Consider the following 15,764-nt stretch of genomic DNA (forward strand, 5'->3'; position numbering starts at 1 on the left):
CACCACCAGGGAGAACCCTGATCAATATTCTTTAAATCTTCAACATCATCTTCTCAAGTCTCCTACTCCCACTTGATTTTTCTTCATAATTCTTAATCACCACCTTCTTAATATATTCTATCTATCTATCTACCTACCTGCCTGCCTTCATCATCAACTCTGTGTACTGTCATTGGAATATTTTTTTAAATATTTATTTATTTATTTATTATTTTTTTATTTTTTTATTTTTTTTAAAGATTTATTTATTTATTTATTCATTCATTCATTTATTTAATTGTACAAACACTGGGTACAGTCAGAAGCGCGGGAGGGCGAGAGAATTCACCAGAGCCAGAGCGGGGAGCAGAACAGGCAGAAAGACCGAAGTACACTGCTGAGGGGAGCAGCGGGCGGCAGGAGAGGTCTGCGCGCCATGTGGGACCCTCCTCCGGTGGCCGGGGAGCAGCCGGGGATCGAACCGGCGCTGCAGAGGCTGCGGGCAGCTTCGCAACCCAGCGCTCAACCACTGCGCCACCGGGGAGGCCCTAAATATTTATTTATTTTTAATAGAGGCATGTTTATTTATTTATTTATTTGTTTGTTTGTTTTGTTTAAACATGCACTGGGTACAGTCAGAAGTGCGGGAGGGTGAGAGAATTCACCAGAGCCAGAGCGGGAAGCAGAGCAGGCAGAAGGACCGAAGTACACTGCTGAGGGGAGCAGCGGGCGGCAGGAGAGGTCTGCGCGCCATGTGGGACCCTCCTCTGGTGGCCGGGGAGCAGCCGGGGATCGAACCGGCGCCACAGAGGCCGCGGGCAGTTTCGCAACCCAGCGCTCAACCGCTGCGCCACCGGGGAGGCCCTGTCATTGGAATATTTTTATCTCATGCTGTTTTGTTTAGTGCAGTCTTCCCAGCCTAGATAGGGTGGTCTGTAAGCCAGCATCCTCATCATCCCAGGGAGCTTCTGAGGGATACTAATAGATGAGCTTGACCACACAATAGCGATAGGAATCTTTGGTGGCAGTGACCAGGAATCTGTGCTTAAAAAGTTCTCTAGGTGATTCTTTCCCATACTATTTGAGATCTATTGATATAGAGCAGTACCAGGCAAATAGGAGATGCTTGACTGTTTGTTGATGAAGGAATGGGTTTGAGATCTAGGGTTTTAAAGACTTATTTTTATTTATTTATGCATACAAGAACTGGGGTGTAGGCCAGGTGTAGGGGGTGAAAGGATTCACTGGAGACAGAGTGGGGAGCAGGAGAGGTCTGCTAAGCCATGTGGGTTACCTCCCTACCCTTGATGGAACTCAAGCTGCAATGGCTGGCAATAGCTTGATAGTGTTGAGATTTTAACCCCTGTGCCACCAGGGAAGCCAGAGATCTAGGGTTTTGTAAACAACTAAAAGGTAGGAGTCATTTCCTTACATTTAAATATTAAATTGCATTTCAATGTGATACCAAATAGCTTTTAAAAAGCAGCAATACTCTTTCCCTGGGGGCCTCTAAACTGAGTCTGCTGGGTGTGGAGCCCTTCTGAAAGACTATTTTGCAACAAATAATCAATCCTTCTGGCCTTTTGAGGAGATAGATTACCTTCAAATTACCAGCTAAACTGAATCACACAAGCACCAAAATGGCTGGTTTAGACACTACATATGGAATTACACACATATTACCACTTACTTTGGCAGGTAACAACTGTTAAGTGCCCAAGCACATTTTTCTTCTCTACGAGTACTTTCTTATTTTTTTTTTTTTTAAGATTTATTTTATACAAGAATTGGGGTACAGGCCAGATATGCGGGAGGGTGAGAGGATTCACCAGAGACAGAGTGGGGAACAGAACAGGCAGACAGACCAAAGTACACTACTGAGGGAAGCAGCGGGCAAGACAGGAGAGGTCTGTCTGCCATGTGGGTTTCTCCCTGGCCGGCTGGGAATCGAATTCGTGCTGAAGTGGCTGAGGATTGCTTCATAGGTTGCGTCTTAACCCCTGCACCACCAGGGAGGCCCCTACAAGTACTTTATTTCAAACTTACACAGTGGATAGGATAACCTGCCATAACATACCTATTACATAGTTTCAGTAATTTACTCATGACCAATCAATGACTTGTTCATTAATGACCTTGCCATCAGACATGTTTTGAAGTCTAATAAAATAGTCACCCAACAGGGAAGTATGACTCATTGACCCTTTCCCCACCATCCAAACCTTTACTTAGTCAATCAATACTTATCTTACAGGGGTCTCCCTGGTGGCACAAGGGTTAAAGTCTCAGCACTGTCAAGCTATCCCTGGGAGGTCCCTGCAGACCCACTTTAAAATGGCTCCAGTAATGACAATTTTCCACACTCTCCATCTGAGAAAGAAAAAGGGGGATTTTGAGTAGGAATAACTTGATGTGACATCTTAAAAAAAAAATTCATTCTGGCCAGTACATTGAGACTAGGTTAGGTCTAAGATGCAAACACAGAGAGCAGTTGGGAGACTGCTGGGATAATCCAAGAGACAGATGGTGGTTTGGGAAGGGTAGTACTTTGGAGATATTTGAAAAGGCCAGCACAGCCTGGGTTGGCACACTTGCCAATGTCAGTTTGCACTTTTGCCAGAGTGTTATAGAGCAACCCCGATATTAAAATGGGTTCCTGGCTGTGGGTCCTCACCCGCGCGCTTTAAAGGGACTTATGAATACTCTACTACACACACACACAAAAGGTTAATAAAAGGTTTATTTACAAGAGAAAAGGAAATAAGGAAAATGTACAACTCAGGGAAAAAATAGGGAAATAAAGTCTTTAATGCATCCTACCAGATCGGACGACCTGGAAACCCAAAGTCACTCTCAGAGCTGGCCAGGCGCTGCGAGCTAGCCGAGAGGCAAAAATGGGGGATCCCCAAAGCCCACGTGTCTGCCTTTTATATCCACCTGGCTGCTTAACCCCACCCTCAGGTCCCAGCCACCTTCCTTTGGTGATGATGGGATTTGGAGTTCCCATTGTCTTTGACTTTGACCTAGGGTGGGGGTGGAGCCCACAAAGCCTATATGGAATTAGCTTTGGGACATCCTTTTCCCCCTAACAATTGGACACAGGTTACTACAAGCCCTCTGCTCTCCTATGACACAGGCAGTAATAAAATGAACAACTGCTCTTTATTTATTTATGAAATTTTTAAAAAGATTTATTTATTTATGCATACAAGAGCTGGGGTACAGGCCAGAGATGCAGGGGGTGAGAGGATTCACCAGAGACAGAGCAGGGAACAGAACAGGCAGACTGACTGATATACACTGCAGAGGGGACCAGCAGACAAGATAGGAGAGGTCTGGTACATCATGTGGGTATCTCCCTGGATGGTCAGGGATGGAACGCATATTGCAGAGACTGTGGATTGCTTCATAGTGCGGTGCTTAACCCCTTGTGCCACCAGGGAGGCCCAACACCTGCTCTTTAAAAGAAATAATCCTTTCTTGCTGGCTTGCTGGTTCTCCATGCCCTAGTTCATAGGATAATCAAAACTCACTCAAACAGTGGGGAGGGGGGGAAAGGTGGAGGGAAAAAATTAAAAGTCAGAAGCAACTGGGTTCTAGCTGTATTTTGTAGGCACAGTCAACTGTAAGATTTGGGGCTGAACAACTAGGAAGGTGGATGGTCACATACTAAAATGAATGACTCGAGGAGGTCTGGTTTGGTCTTTTTGGTCTATTTTGATCTTTGTTATAAATTGTTAGCTTGTCAAAAGCAGAGATGATTTTTTTTTCTCTCAGGCATATTGTAACAGGGTGGTCCCCAGGAAAGGGGGAGTTTCCCTGCCCCACCCAAGGGAGGGTGGAGCTGAGCAGGAAGAGGGAAGCTGGAGAAGAGACTGAGGAAGGAAGGAAACAGGATGGAGCCAGGAGACCTGGAGGAGACGCATGGATCCTAGAGACACGTAAAGAAACTGCGCTTGTCTTTTGGTCGTGGACTGGGTGACACAGATGTGGGTGAGACCTGTGGGGAGGTGACAATGGCAGTTTTTATCTTGATGTTGATTTTGCTCTTTTCCTTCCGGGCTTGTCCGGTTGTTTGTGACCCTTTTCTGTGGGTCCCCACAGGAAGATGCTTTAGACTTGTGGCAGGCTTTGGGGCCTTGTTCTGGGCCAATCCCATTTGGATGGACTTTTACCCACGAGGGGACGGGTAACTCTGGATGCTTCATTTAGAAACTAGACTCTTTGCCTTTCCTGTATTGTTTCCTAGTTTTATTAAAGTTCCTTCCCATTAAAGTCTCCTATGTTTTGTGTTGATGCGGCGGATGGCAGAACCCATGTAGAATAGGCAGGTTTGCAGGGTTTGGGCTGACCCTCTCCCTGTCCTATAACAATATGATAGGCATTTATTAACTGTTAGTTGAAAGGCAATAGCCAGATAGTTCCTGGCCAAAAAATGTTTGTTAAATCACTAAGTAAATCTAAATATGTGTACATGTCAACAGAACGATGACTTACAGAAAGGGTTTAGTAGGTTGAGTAAGACAATATAAAAAGGTTATACTCAAGTAAATTCAAGTGATAAGTCAATAGTAAATTCAATAATTCTACCTCTGTTTGATGTATATCCTGTGCTTGAGAATTAAGGGCTAATAACATCCATATTACATTTTCCTCTTTACCTTGATAAATAAGCAAAATCTGATGGAAAGTTGGGAGCTCTGTGCTCATAAAGGAATGACCTAAAGTGCCTATAAATGATGCATATATCTTATCTGAACAATTATTGCTATTTCTAATATTCAGCTTTCTTTTTTCTTCTTCCCAGGTGATGTTCTCACGAAAATAAAGTATAACATCACAATCTGGGTGAGGGGGTAAATGGAATTAAAGGTGACAATGGTCTGTTGAAGATAGAACTGGACTTATTCGTGCCCTCCAGGGACTATATGCACATGTGGATTCTCAACAATGAACACCTGAAGCTTTTAGACTGTTATAATGCAATGTTACTTCAATAAAAATATTTTAATTAAAAACAAAAAGATAATCTGAAACTATATTTGTCATAATGTCACTTCAATTAAAAAATAATAATAAATAAAAGCAAAACTTTTTTCTAATTGAAAAAAGTAAAATCAAGATTTCTCAGAATCATTTTTGCATTTGTGGCCTTAGACTCAAGCCCATTCCAACCTCCCCCTCCACCACTTGCACAGGCAACCCCAACAAGCCCAAAACATTCTCAACCTTATTCAAATTGCTTTCCTGGGTAAAGAATGTAGTAAGTCTGCCTCTGGCTACCAGCCCCCTTCCCTGCAGTCTTTCAACCTAGGGGCTCTTACCCCAGATACAATGGGACACTGGTGGGGGGATGGGGTGAATTCATCCCAGGCTTTCAAGCAAAGACCCCGGCTGTAAAGAACAAAGCCTTTCTACCCGCAGTTTAGAAAGATGCAAGGGAACTAAGGTATTTGGTGGCCTTGTCTGCCTCATTTATCAAACTGTTAAATGAGAGCCAGAAAGACAAGTTTTTCCCTTTTTTAATTAATTTTTAAAAAGATTTATTTATTTATTCATACAAGAACTGGCCTCTGGTGTAGGCCAGAGTTGTGGGTGGGGGTGTGAGAGGACCCACCCAAGACAGAGGGGGAACAGAACAGGCAGACTGACTGAACACTGCTGAGGGGAGCAGCTGGCAAGACAGGAGAGGTCTGCTGCACCCTGTGGGCCACTTCCCTCGTTTCCCTTTTCAAATTTATTTCTCCCTAACTTTATTAAGGCATAGTTGACATATAATGTTGTGTTCATTTAAGGTCTAGTATGTGGGTATGTTACAGAGCAGCCCCGATATAAAATGGGTTGCCTGGCTGTGGGTCCTAACCCACGCTCTTAAAAGGGACTTATTAACAGGTATACTGTGAAGTTATCATCACAGTAAGTTTAGTTAGCATCCATTGCCTCACATTCCTTCTTCAAAAGAAACCATGCTCTCTGAGGAGCAGAGACTGCCTGAAGCACAGTGTAGTTTCTGCCCTCCTTGTCTTCCTGGGTGCCCCTATTCCTACTCTTTCCCCATTCAAAATGACTGGTCTTGGTAGGGGGAAAAGTATGGCTGCTCCGTAACTGTCTGAGGAGAAAAAGAAAAGGTTACATAGGTTACATTCCCCATTTTTGGATGGGCTCTCCTCCCTGTGCTCACAACTTGGTCTTTGTGGGGGGGACAAAAATGATATGGCGGGCCTCCCTGGTGGCACAGGTGGTTGAGCACAGTGCTGTGAAGCTGACCGCAGCCTCTGCAGTGTGGGTTCGATTCCAGCCGGCCAGGGAGATACCCACACGGCGGGGCAGACCTCACCTGTCTTGCCGGCTGCTCCCTTCAGCAGTGTATTTCAGTATTTTTTTTTTTTTTAGATTTTTTTTTTTTAATAGAGGCATGTTTTTATTTATTTATTTGTTTGTTTGTTTTTGTTTATACATGCACTGGGTACAGTCAGAAGCGCAGGAGGGTGAGAGAATTCACCAGAGCCAGAGTGGGGAGCAGAGCAGGCAGAAGGACCGAAGTACATTGCTGAGGGGAGCAGCGGGCGGCAGGAGAGGTCTGCGCGCCATGTGGGACCCTCCTGTGGTGGCCGGGGAGCAGCCGGGGATCGAACCGGCGCCGCAGAGGCTGCGGGCAGCTTCGCAACCCAGCGCTCAACCGCTGCGCCACCGGGGAGGCCCGTATTTCAGTATTTCAGTGTACTTCAGCAGTGTATTTCTGGCCTGCACCCCAGTCCTTGTATAAATAAATAAATAAATAAATCTTTTTAAAAAATCATCTGGCAGGGGAGCAAAGCTAGCAGCCCCACTGGGGACCCAGGCAGCAAAATGCCTGGTAGGATTAGTCAAGGGTCGTATCTCAGAAACATAATTGGAGTTTGCTAAGAGTTGGCTCTTTAGAGGTAGGAGAGTGGACAAGAAGTTACCTTGGATGCTGAATTTGGGAATGGGGAGGAAAATCAAAGTGTTGTAGACTGTTCTTTGTCCATAAATACATTGGTGCTGGAAACTGGCTCTAAAATCAGTTACTTTTGGGGCCTCCCCGGTGGCGCAGCGGTTGAGCGCTGGGTTGCGAAGCTGCCCACAGCCTCTGCAGCGCCGGTTCGATCCTCGGCTGCTCCCCGGCCACCGGAGGAGGGTCCCACATGGCGTGCGGACCTCTCCTGCCACCCGCTGCTCCCCTCAGCAGTGTACTTCGGTCCTTCTGCCTGCTCTGCTCCCCACTCTGGCTCTGGTGAATTCTCTCACCCTCCCGTGCTTCTGACTGTTCTGACTGTACCCAGTGCTTGTATAAATAAATAAATAAAATTAAAAAATAAATAAATAAAACAAATCAGTTACTTTTGAAAACATATCAAAAAAAAAATTGGCAAAGTGGAAATGGTGTGAGGTAGGACAGGACAGCATTGCCAAGCTCAGAGAAAGAAAAACTAATTAGAGAAAGGAGCCAGAGGGGAGAAAGCCAGAAAAAGATGACTGCTTGAGAGGGACAGATTGACAGGGGGCCAAACACAGATCCTGAAAATAACCTCTCAAAAGCACTTTGGCAAGTCCATTTACAGTAGTGTGATTTGCCTGGAGGATTTCCTTTCCTCTCTGTTAGGTTGAGTTTAAAGGTCAATAAATTTCATTATTTTGCATGTAGCTATATCCCTGGTGAAATTAGAAGGTGGTGCTTTCATTTTAGCCTGCTGTTGGCTGGATTAAGATAACAATCACAACAAATAGGTAACTTCAGAGTTGGAAGTCATAGACATAGGATCCCGACAGAATTTCTACTAACTACTACTGTTTGTAGACCATTGGTGTTTTAAGATATTGTGAACAACACATTCATAATATTTGACACTTTAATTTTTACTGTGTAGTGAAGGTATTTTCATCCTTATCTACAGATGAGCCTGGGATTCATTCAAGTGGCTGAGTCTAGATTCTCATCCAATGTGCTGAGTCTAAAATCTAATTTTATATCTTCCATAATAGTGGTATATTAAAATTATTCCCAGGGCACTGCAGTGTCTTTGGTTAGAGGACTGCAGTTCCTTTTCTCTGCTTTTGTTAAAAAGAAAGCCCACAGTTCTAGTGGAAAGATTTGCCTGGCTTTCAAAAGCAGCAAGAAAGAACTGAAGTGCGAGGAGGTGGACTTCAGTTCTATTTCTAACATCCGCCGATGCCTTAGGTACATGCAATATGTGTTTTATTGTGCTCTTAAGGTGAATCAAAGAGCAAAGGGGAACGAGTTGAAGTTTCTATCACAGCTAGAGATTGCAACTCTCTGGGGTCTTCAACCAAGCATTGATCATCTTAATGGAAATTTCCATCGCCCCCACGAAATGGAGGAGCATCTTTTATTTTTAAAGTGGAAACATGGCGAACCCAGAAGTTCTCTGGGTTTATTCTGTCCCCAGGTTCCGAGGTCCCAGTTTTTTAGTACCCCACCCAGTCTGGGTTACCCGGCAGCTACCTTTTCCATTACAATGGCCTTGGGGAGGCTGGCAGACAGGATTAACTGAGAATTTGAAAGGGTGTGTGTGGGCGTGGGGCAGCCCGGAGGGGCGGGCCTAAGGATGGCTGAATCTTATTTATAAATCTAGAGACTCCAAAACTTCCATCTTTTGCTACATTAGGTTTCTTGGCTCCTCTTACTGCTGTGTGGGCTCACTTCACCCCCTCTTTTTTGAATGTTTTTACACCTATAGAAGTTGTGATATTTCTCTTAAGCTCTTCCTCCTAGACACTTAAACCTGGGTCTTTCAGACAATCTAGCTCTTTGGTTTTTTCCCCTCTCCTTCAACTCTACAACATGAGCATGGATCCAGTTAGTCCCCAAAGCCTGCCTTGCCCAGAAACATCCAATTCTGGAGAGTCTTCGCCAATGCCTGAGGTTTATGAATCTGAAGAAAATTATTCATCCTTGCTTCAGCCCTCCGCTGAGATGCCCCACATGGAGAATGGTAAGACAAAATTGAGTCCTTGAAAGCCTAAGTTCCTTAAAAGAAAGGAGGAAAAAGGGGGTGGGGGGAGCTAAGGGCCTTCCACTTATTTTGAGCAATTAAAGTCCATTAACATAAGCAAGTGTCTACTAACCCTCAATTCCTCTCTCACTTGTAACTTGGTGAGTGTCCCAGGTCGGGAGCTGTGGACTGAGAGACTAGAGACAGGGACCGTTCCATCGTGAGTTAACATGTGTAGGCACTGTAGAAACACGATGCGTTATGATGATTGAGTTGATGTGTAAATCTTAGAATGTTGCTGGGCACACAAACGCAGTACTAGGAAATGTTACTGTTAAGCCAGAAGACACCATCACAGCTTGGGAGGGGCGTGTGTGAGCATCACCTTTTGGTTTGCCCATTACTCTAGGAGTACCAGAAACGCAAGGCTCACGGTATGAATCTCACCTTGTTGAAATGTTAACCTTTCTACAAAATTAGCCATAGATTCTTCTCACACCCTGTGAATGTGTGGGTGTTCCTGGGCACCTCTGAGTTTGTAAGCAGCTGCTACACTCAAGTGTCCTCTAAGTCCTAAGGCATCTCCCCATTTTATGGTAAAGATAATTACAGGAGGTATTATCTGCTGACAGCCCGTGGCAAAAGTTCAGATTTGAAACCCAGTTTGACTTAAACCCATACCCTAGTAATTAGGCTTCTAAAGTGGCGTGTGTGGGGTGTTGGAATACTGTAAAATTGGTACCACTTTAAAAAAAAAAAAATCCAACTTAGTAATTGTTAAAGGTTAGATGGTCAAAAGGTATAAACTTACAGTTACAAGTCATGGATGTGCAATGTATTATATATAGTATAGCGACTATAGTAAGTACTGCATTGCATGTTTGGAAATTGTTACAAAAATGGATCTTAAACATTTTCATGGCAGGAAAAATATAACTATGGTAACTGATGTTAACTAGATTTGATGTGATCATTTCGTAATCAATACAAATACTGAGTATGTTGTTTACTTGAAGTTAATGTTAATTCTGAAATAAAAGTATGAAAAAGTCAAATTTAAACCAAGAATACTAATTTTTAATATTTATGGTATAAAATAACAAAATGATTTGATTCCAATTGTGGAGAAGGAATACATAAGCACAATAAGTGCTTAGTTCAAATGCTTCAAGTACAGCTTGGATTGGCAATGAGCAAGTGGACATGCCTACTTCAGCAAGTCAAATGAAGTTAATAGATTGCCTGTTTTTATGCTATAAACCCCACTTACAGTCATTAGTAGAGGGATTTTTTTCTTCCTTAGATTTCTTTCAAGAAGCATGTGGTGACTTTTGCTTTTTGAAGGCTGTCCATTTATTCTATGACTAGAAAGGAATTGGAGGTGGGAATACCTGTGCAGATAAGAATGTAAGTGGCTAAGTCTAGACAGTATAGGAAATTAATTTTTTACGAGTTGCAAAAACAATGTATGCCCAGTCCCAGGCTAGACAACTTCTAGCTCTTAAGTCAGTAAAATTACATGAGGGAGGAATAATTTTGAAGAGAGATCACAGATGAATAAAGTCTCAGAATATCAGTAGGTAGGCAACTTCTCTGCCTGCCTGTGGCTATGCAGTTGCTCCTCTTTTCCTAATAGTGTCTTTTTAAAATGCTAAAAAAAAAAAAAAGGGCAAAGATTTATTTATTTATGCATATAAGAACTGGGGTGTAAGGAGAGGTATGGGGGTTGAGAAGATTCACCAGAAAGAGTGGGGAGCAGAACAGGTATATCTACTGAAATACAGTATTGAGTGGAGCAGCAGTCAAGACAGGAGAGTTCTGCCCCAGGTGGGTTAGTTCCCTAGCCGGGGATAGCACTCCAGTCCCCCTCCCCACTCATAATTTAGAACTTGGGAGTAAATGTGACTTTATATGCTCCCCAGAATCTGTTTAGCGTGTAGTTTAACATAATCTGGAGGTGATGATTAACCCCACAAAAAGGAGGTTTTGGGAGGGACACAGGTGTGGGAGTCAAGCAATCATTCTGATCTTTATGAATTGCCAAGGTGTGGGCTCTGCTTAAAATGCAGTTGTCGGAAGAGACTTGGATCTATCCTGATTCCCAACAATTTATGACATTAGCTTGTCTGTCAAATTGGTGAGGTTGATCATTTTTTAGATTGGCATTGTACACAGATTTTCAGTGTTCAGGGTCACTTAAGGGTGAAATTGTTACCACCCAGCTGTGAGGACTTCATAAGTGCTTTGGAAACAGTAAAGCTTGTCAATATAATTTAATACCTGAGAAGTTTTAGAGAAAAGTGTCATTTTATTCCCAACAGTCTCTCCTCTTCCTTCCTCCATGGATCTGCTTATTCAGGACAGCCCTGATTCTTCCACCAGTCCCAGAGTCAAACTCCTCTCCACTTCTGGAGAGAACAACACAGGGAAGAGGGAAGATAGGGTCCCGGTCAAGAAACAGAAGAGCAGAACTGTGTTCTCACAGACCCAGCTGTATGTGCTCAATGACAGATTTCAAAGACAGAAATACCTCAGCCTTCAGCAGATGCAAGAACTTTCCAGTCTCCTGAACCTCAGTTACAAACAGGTGGGTTTGTGCTGCTGTTGTTATTGCATAAGAAATGAAATAAGGGGGCCTCCCTGGTGGCGCAGCGGTTGAGCGCTGGGTTGCGAAGCTGCCCGTCAGCCTCTGCGGTGCCGGTTCGATCCCCGGCTGCTCCCGGCCAGGCCACCGGAGGAGGGTCCCACATGGCGCGCAGACCTCCCCTGCCGCCCGCTGCTCCCCTCAGCAGTGTACTTCGGTCCTTCTGCCTGCTCTGCTCCCCGCTCTGGCCTGGTGAATTCTCTCACCCTCCCGCGCTTCTGACTGTACCCAGTGCTTGTATAAATAAATAAATAAATCTTTAAAAAAAAAAAGAAATGAAATAAGGCAACTTTGCAGGTGAGGGTTGCTAGTACCTTTCTATGTATTATGTGTTGATGTAACCCTTAATAATTTTATTTTTATTTTTAAAATTTTTAAATATTTATTTATTTATGCATACAATAGCTGGGGTACAAGGCCAGAGATGTGGGGGGTGAGAGAATTCACCAGAGACAGAGTGGGGAGCAGAGCAGGCAGATTGACTGAAATACACTGCTGAGGGGGAGACAGGAGAGGTCTGCTGCACCTTGTGGGTAGCTCCCTCCCCGGGATCTGCTGCAGAGGCTGTGGATTGCTTCATAGTGCTGTGGATTGCTTCACAGTGCGGTGCTTAACCCCCTGCATCACCAGGGAGGCCCTCTTTTTTATTTTTTTTTAAAGATTTATTTTATTTATGTACGCATACAAGAGCTGGGTGTAGGCCAGAGGTGCAGGGGGTGTGGTGCCACGTTGGTGAGAGGATTCACCAGAGACAAGAGTGGGGAGCAGGGCAGGACAGGCTGATCTACTGAAATACACTGCTGAGGAGGATAGGGAGGGAGACAGGAGAAGTCTGCTGCACCAGGTGGGTTAGCTCCCTGGCCAGGATTGAACTCTTGCTGCAGTGGCTGCTCATAGCTTCGTAGTGCTGAAACTTAACCCCTTGTACCACCAGGGAGGCCCCACTAATAATTTTAATATAAAAATATCACCTTTGTAACATTTCATGATCATCTTTCATTCAGTATTGTGTAAATGTCATGATTTACTGAACCAATTACCCTTGCACAAACCAAAATTGTGAAATGTTTTTAGTTTTTCCTTAATTATTAAAAGCCAATCTTGCATCTTCCAGGTGAGGAGAGTCCCAAGCTAACAATGGATTTTGCATTTTGAGTAAAATTGGAATCTTTTGCATTTATCTGTGTATATTCAATTACTAATGAAACTAATCATTATTTCTGTATTTATTGACCATTTTATTCAGTCAAATATGTTTTTCTATCACTAATGCCCCATTTAGGAAGTCCTATTCCATCTTTTGTAATACATACATTTTTTTTCCTTCCCATTTTGTGATCTTATGAACCACTGGGAAATTTCAGTTTATTTTGTGCTACAATATGACTTGCTATTTTCTAAATAGTTGTCCTAGTATATATCTTACCATTATCAGTTTATTTTTTGTTTGTTTGTTTATTTATTTATACATGCACTGGGTACAGTCAGAAGCGCGGGAGGGTGAAAGAATTCACCAGAGCCAGAGCGGGGAGCAGAGCAGGCAGAAGGACCTAAGTACACTGCTGAGGGGAGCAGCGGGCGGCAGGAGAGGTCTGAGTGCCATGTGGGACCCTCCTCTGGTGGCCGGGGAGCAGCAGGGAGCAGCAGCCGGGGATCCAACCAGCGCTGCAGAGGCGGCAGGCAGCTTCGCAACCCGCAGCGCCACCGGGGAGGCCCACCATTATCAGTTTAAATACAAGTAATGTGCTTAGATGGGAGAATCTTTTTTTTGGGGAGGGGGACCTGGAAACAAATTTTTAACATTTCATATTCTTTATTTTATGTTATATTATATATTTTTTACACAATTTTTCATTTTTGCACAATGTATGCATTTTTATCTTGGTTATATTTCCCATACAATTCCCACCCCCCTTATTTTAACCCTAATTCCTTCTCTCCCCCTGTGTCTCTGGTTTATAGTTGTCGATTTTGATTTTTACTTTATTATAATTATAGTCTTTTTCCTGGTCCCTTGTTTAGGTTTTCTAAATTACTGTTATGACTGAGATCATCCGGTATTTTTCTTTTTTTTTTTTTAATTTATTGTATCATTTTTATTTTTTTTTTCCTTTTTAAAGATTTATTTATACAAGCACTGGGTACACCAGAGCCAGAGCCAGAGCAGGGAGCAGAGCAGGCAGAAGGACCGAAGTACACTGCTGTGGGGAGCAGCGGGCGGCAGGAGAGGTCTGCGCGCCTTGTGGGAGCCTCTCACCGGCGGCCGGGGAACTAGGGGAACTAACCAGCGCTGCAGAGGCTGCGGGCAGCTTCGCAACCCAGCGCTCAACCGCTGCGCCCCTGGGGAGGCCCTGTATGGGAGAGTTTTAATTAAAACTTACCTTTAAAAGAAAACCTAAAAAATAAATAAGTAATAAAAAAATACCTTACCTTTAACTGTGACTGGTATGAGCGGTGAACCCTTTGAAAAGGGGGATGAGTAGACACTTGAATGAGAACTTAATCTGTTAGATTTATTAAACAAAAAACAGTCACCTGACTTGAGGGACTTGCAATTCTATTCAGCCAATGCTAGTTTAACGACTTTGGTACAAAGGACTCCAGAATTCAATTTTTGTTCCTGAGCTTTAGATACTTGTAGTTTCCAGGGAAAAAATGTTAACAAATATTCTTCCATCCCTAGCACATTTGCACTATACTAGTATTTTTATGTTTTAGTGTTAAACCTTTTTTTCTGCAGGTAAAGACCTGGTTCCAAAATCAGAGAATGAAATGTAAGAGGTGGCAGAGGAGCAGCTGGCCAAAGAGCGGTGTGACTCAGGTATGAGGAAGCATTTATTTTTTCGCTTTCCTTACAATGACCGTTCATTGTTGTCCATTGCTGAAGCAGACCACCCCAACCACAGACAATTCTGATTTTCCTCCAACACTTAGTTAATCCACCATTCTCTTTCAGAAGCTCTCGGCACCTACAGACTACACCAGCCTCTATTCCTATCACCAGGGTTGCCTGATGAACGCTCCTGAAAGCCTTCCAATATGGAGCAACCAGACCTGGAGTAACCCACCTTGGGGCAGCCAGCCCTGGAGCAACCAGCCCTGGTGTGCTCAGCCTTGGAACAACCAGAGCTGGAACCATCAGACCTGGAACAGTCCATTCCTCAGCTCTGGGGAGGACCCCCTGCCACCCTTGCTCCAGCTCCAACAAAATTTCTCTCTCAGTGATTTGGAGGCCACCTTGGAAATTTGTGGGGAAAACCATAACATTATACAGCCACCCACTAAGTATTTTAGTACCCAGCAAATCATGGATTTATTCCCGAATTATTCCATGAATGCACAGTCTGAAGATGTGTGAAGATGGGTATATTTATATATCCTCAATTTGGGCAGTGGCTGTTACTTCTCCTAGGATTTTTCTTTTAAGAGTTCTGTATTTCTGCCTTTATAGCCTGGTTCTCAACATGCCTAGTGTGCCAACGAGTGTGAGGGGGTAGGGTGGGGTGAGGTGGGGGCTGCACATTTGAATACTGAATCCGAAGTTTCAGAGGTTTCTGAGGGCTCGACTGCAGGGCATCATAAAAGTTGTCTCTACTATAGATATCTAGATATGATACTTGTCTGAATATCTTTGGGATCTAGTATCTAACCTCAAAAATAGGAAGCTAAAACACAAAGCTATGTAATATGAAGGATTCTTTTCTGGGATTGGGAGACTAGTTAAAAACCTCAGTTGTTAAGGTGAAGGGTTAAGTTATGATGTGCTTCATTGATTACCTCTGTCCACTTGGTTCTGTGTTATTATACCCCCTAATTTGTTTGTGCATATTTTAGAAAGTTGTTTTGTGTTGATGCATCCTGATGACAGTACCCCTTGGCTTAGTTGGTTTAGACTATATAAGCACAAATAAAAGATGTTTATTTTGCCATTAATTGTCTCCACCCTGACTTCATTCAGTGGTTCAATGAGTAAAATTTCAGCTAAACTTGGATCTTATACATTTCTGATGGGAGGGGGAGGGAAACGTGAGGCAGGGAAGTTAACTGAAATTTTCTGACCATGAGAGAGGAGAGCTACTATTTTATTTTTTTAAGATTTATTTATTTATGCATACAAGCACTGGGGTACCAGCCAGAGGTGTGGAGGGTGAGAGGGTTCACCAGAG

The 15,764-nt window shown here is 43.5% G+C and overlaps 1 protein-coding gene across 3 annotated transcripts; it reads left to right on the forward strand.

Annotated features, from left to right (window-relative positions):
* Positions 1–8,548: 8,548 nt before the first annotated feature.
* Positions 8,549–15,521, forward strand: NANOG (Nanog homeobox). Of its 3 annotated transcripts, none has more exons than XM_037515327.2 (4): positions 8,549–8,954; positions 11,276–11,541; positions 14,339–14,419; positions 14,558–15,521. In XM_037515327.2, exons 1-4 carry the CDS (start codon positions 8,804–8,806, stop codon positions 14,954–14,956), a joined length of 897 nt encoding a protein of 298 aa, XP_037371224.1. In that variant the 5' UTR covers positions 8,549–8,803; the 3' UTR covers positions 14,957–15,521. The 3 variants fall into 3 exon arrangements, with proteins under 3 accessions (XP_037371224.1, XP_037371223.1, XP_037371225.1); XM_037515326.2 differs by having other exon boundaries at positions 8,550–8,954; positions 14,555–15,521; XM_037515328.2 differs by lacking the exon at positions 8,549–8,954 and adding an exon at positions 9,181–9,388 and having other exon boundaries at positions 14,555–15,521.
* Positions 15,522–15,764: the final 243 nt, after the last annotated feature.

The sequence above is a fragment of the Talpa occidentalis genome, unplaced genomic scaffold, assembly GCF_014898055.3.
Source record: "Talpa occidentalis isolate TD23 unplaced genomic scaffold, MPIMG_talOcc4v2.1 talOcc4.16, whole genome shotgun sequence".
Lineage (NCBI taxonomy): Eukaryota > Metazoa > Chordata > Mammalia > Eulipotyphla > Talpidae > Talpa > Talpa occidentalis.

Excerpts from the sequence above, each read along its gene's own strand:
- NANOG (XM_037515326.2), top strand. The coding sequence starts at position 8,804 with ATGAGCATGGATCCAGTTAGTCCCCAAAGCCTGCCTTGCCCAGAAACA. Across the intron at positions 8,955-11,275 it reads GATGCCCCACATGGAGAATG|TCTCTCCTCTTCCTTCCTCC; the intron begins GTAAGACAAAAT and ends TATTCCCAACAG. Across the intron at positions 14,420-14,554 it reads CAAAGAGCGGTGTGACTCAG|AAGCTCTCGGCACCTACAGA; the intron begins GTATGAGGAAGC and ends ATTCTCTTTCAG.